Here is a 1,205-nt window from a genome sequence, read left to right on the forward strand (position 1 = left end):
CGGTTTTTGGTTAAACCGAATTCAGAATTTTCAAAACCAAAAACCGAACCGAAAACCGAATTCAAATTCGGTTTCGGTTTAACTCGATCCGAAAACCGTTTATCAAATTCGGTTTGTTTTTTTTCGGTTTGGTTTCGGTTTGGTTTTTAGGGTTCCACGGTTTCAAACCAAATACTGACCACCTCTAATTGCAACAACCAAGTGCTTTCCATCCGGGAAGGGTCCTACCAAATCAATTACCCATTTGTAGAAAGGCCAAGCAGACGTGACGGGGATTAGCTCATGCGCTGGATTGTGAATTTGTGGGGCGTGACATTGGCATGAAACACAAGCTTTGATGATGTCTTTCGTATCACGGTACATTGACGGCCAAAAATATCATAACCGCATTATCTTTCGCACAACGGTCCTAAACCCTGCGTGTATGCCACAAGTCCCTTCATGCACCTCCCTCACGATTGTTTCTGCTTCATTCGGACCGATACACCTTAAAAGTGGTTCCGTAAAGGATTTCTTGAGTAGAACTCCCTCCCTAAGCATGTACAAAGGTGCTTTCATACGAATCTTTCGTGCTGCTGCCCCGTCAGCCAGCAAGGTCCCGTTCATAAGATACGCAATGATGGGACTCATCCATGTCCCGACCTCCTCCACGGGGGCCACTTCCTGTAATACATTGCATTGCAAGAAAATCAATACATGTTAGTGTACGTTGTGCTTTAAATTGATTATGCGTATAACGTATTTATTATCGAAGCGTGTCGATACCTGTACCACGTCAGTGGATTTTTGACTTAGGATCTCCACCCAAACGTCCTTGGAAAAGTGACTGAACACGCTGGTTACAAGTTTACTGAGCGCGTCGGCCTTTTTGTTCATGGACCGTGGCACTTGCGTGATTGAGAAAAACTCGAAACTGTTGGCCATTTCTTCCGCTAATCTTAAATATTTTTGCATGGTCGGATCTCTAGCTTCAAACGTCCCATTCATCTAGTTCGCCACGATCTGAGAATCGACCGATACTTTCAGGAATTTAATCCCCATCTTCCCAGCCATTCGTAAACCGGACAACAGCGCCTCATATTCGGCTTCATTATTGGAGGTGGGGAATTCGAAACACAAAGTGTAGGTGTGTTCCTCACATCCCGGGCCTATCAAAATTAGACCTGCACCAGCTCCGTCGGAACTTGACGCTCCGTCAGTGAATA

At 45.1% G+C, this 1,205-nt stretch overlaps 1 protein-coding gene across 1 annotated transcript; it reads right to left on the reverse strand.

The window, feature by feature from the left end:
• Positions 1 to 378: 378 nt before the first annotated feature.
• On the reverse strand, positions 379 to 987 carry LOC139839927 (uncharacterized). The gene is made up of 2 exons (XM_071830145.1): positions 766 to 987; positions 379 to 663 (listed from the first exon to the last, which is right to left on the reverse strand). Exons 1-2 carry the CDS (start codon positions 985 to 987, stop codon positions 379 to 381), a joined length of 507 nt encoding a protein of 168 aa, XP_071686246.1.
• Between the last annotated feature and the right edge of the window lie 218 nt (positions 988 to 1,205).

The sequence above is a fragment of the Rutidosis leptorrhynchoides genome, chromosome 1 (assembly GCF_046630445.1).
Source record: "Rutidosis leptorrhynchoides isolate AG116_Rl617_1_P2 chromosome 1, CSIRO_AGI_Rlap_v1, whole genome shotgun sequence".
NCBI lineage: Eukaryota > Viridiplantae > Streptophyta > Magnoliopsida > Asterales > Asteraceae > Rutidosis > Rutidosis leptorrhynchoides.

Bases quoted from the DNA above. Each gene is read 5' to 3' on its own strand.
- LOC139839927 (XM_071830145.1), bottom strand. From the start codon at position 987: ATGAATGGGACGTTTGAAGCTAGAGATCCGACCATGCAAAAATATTTA. The intron at 664-765 runs GTATCGACACGC...AATGTATTACAG, and splicing joins AATCCACTGACGTGGTACAG to GAAGTGGCCCCCGTGGAGGA.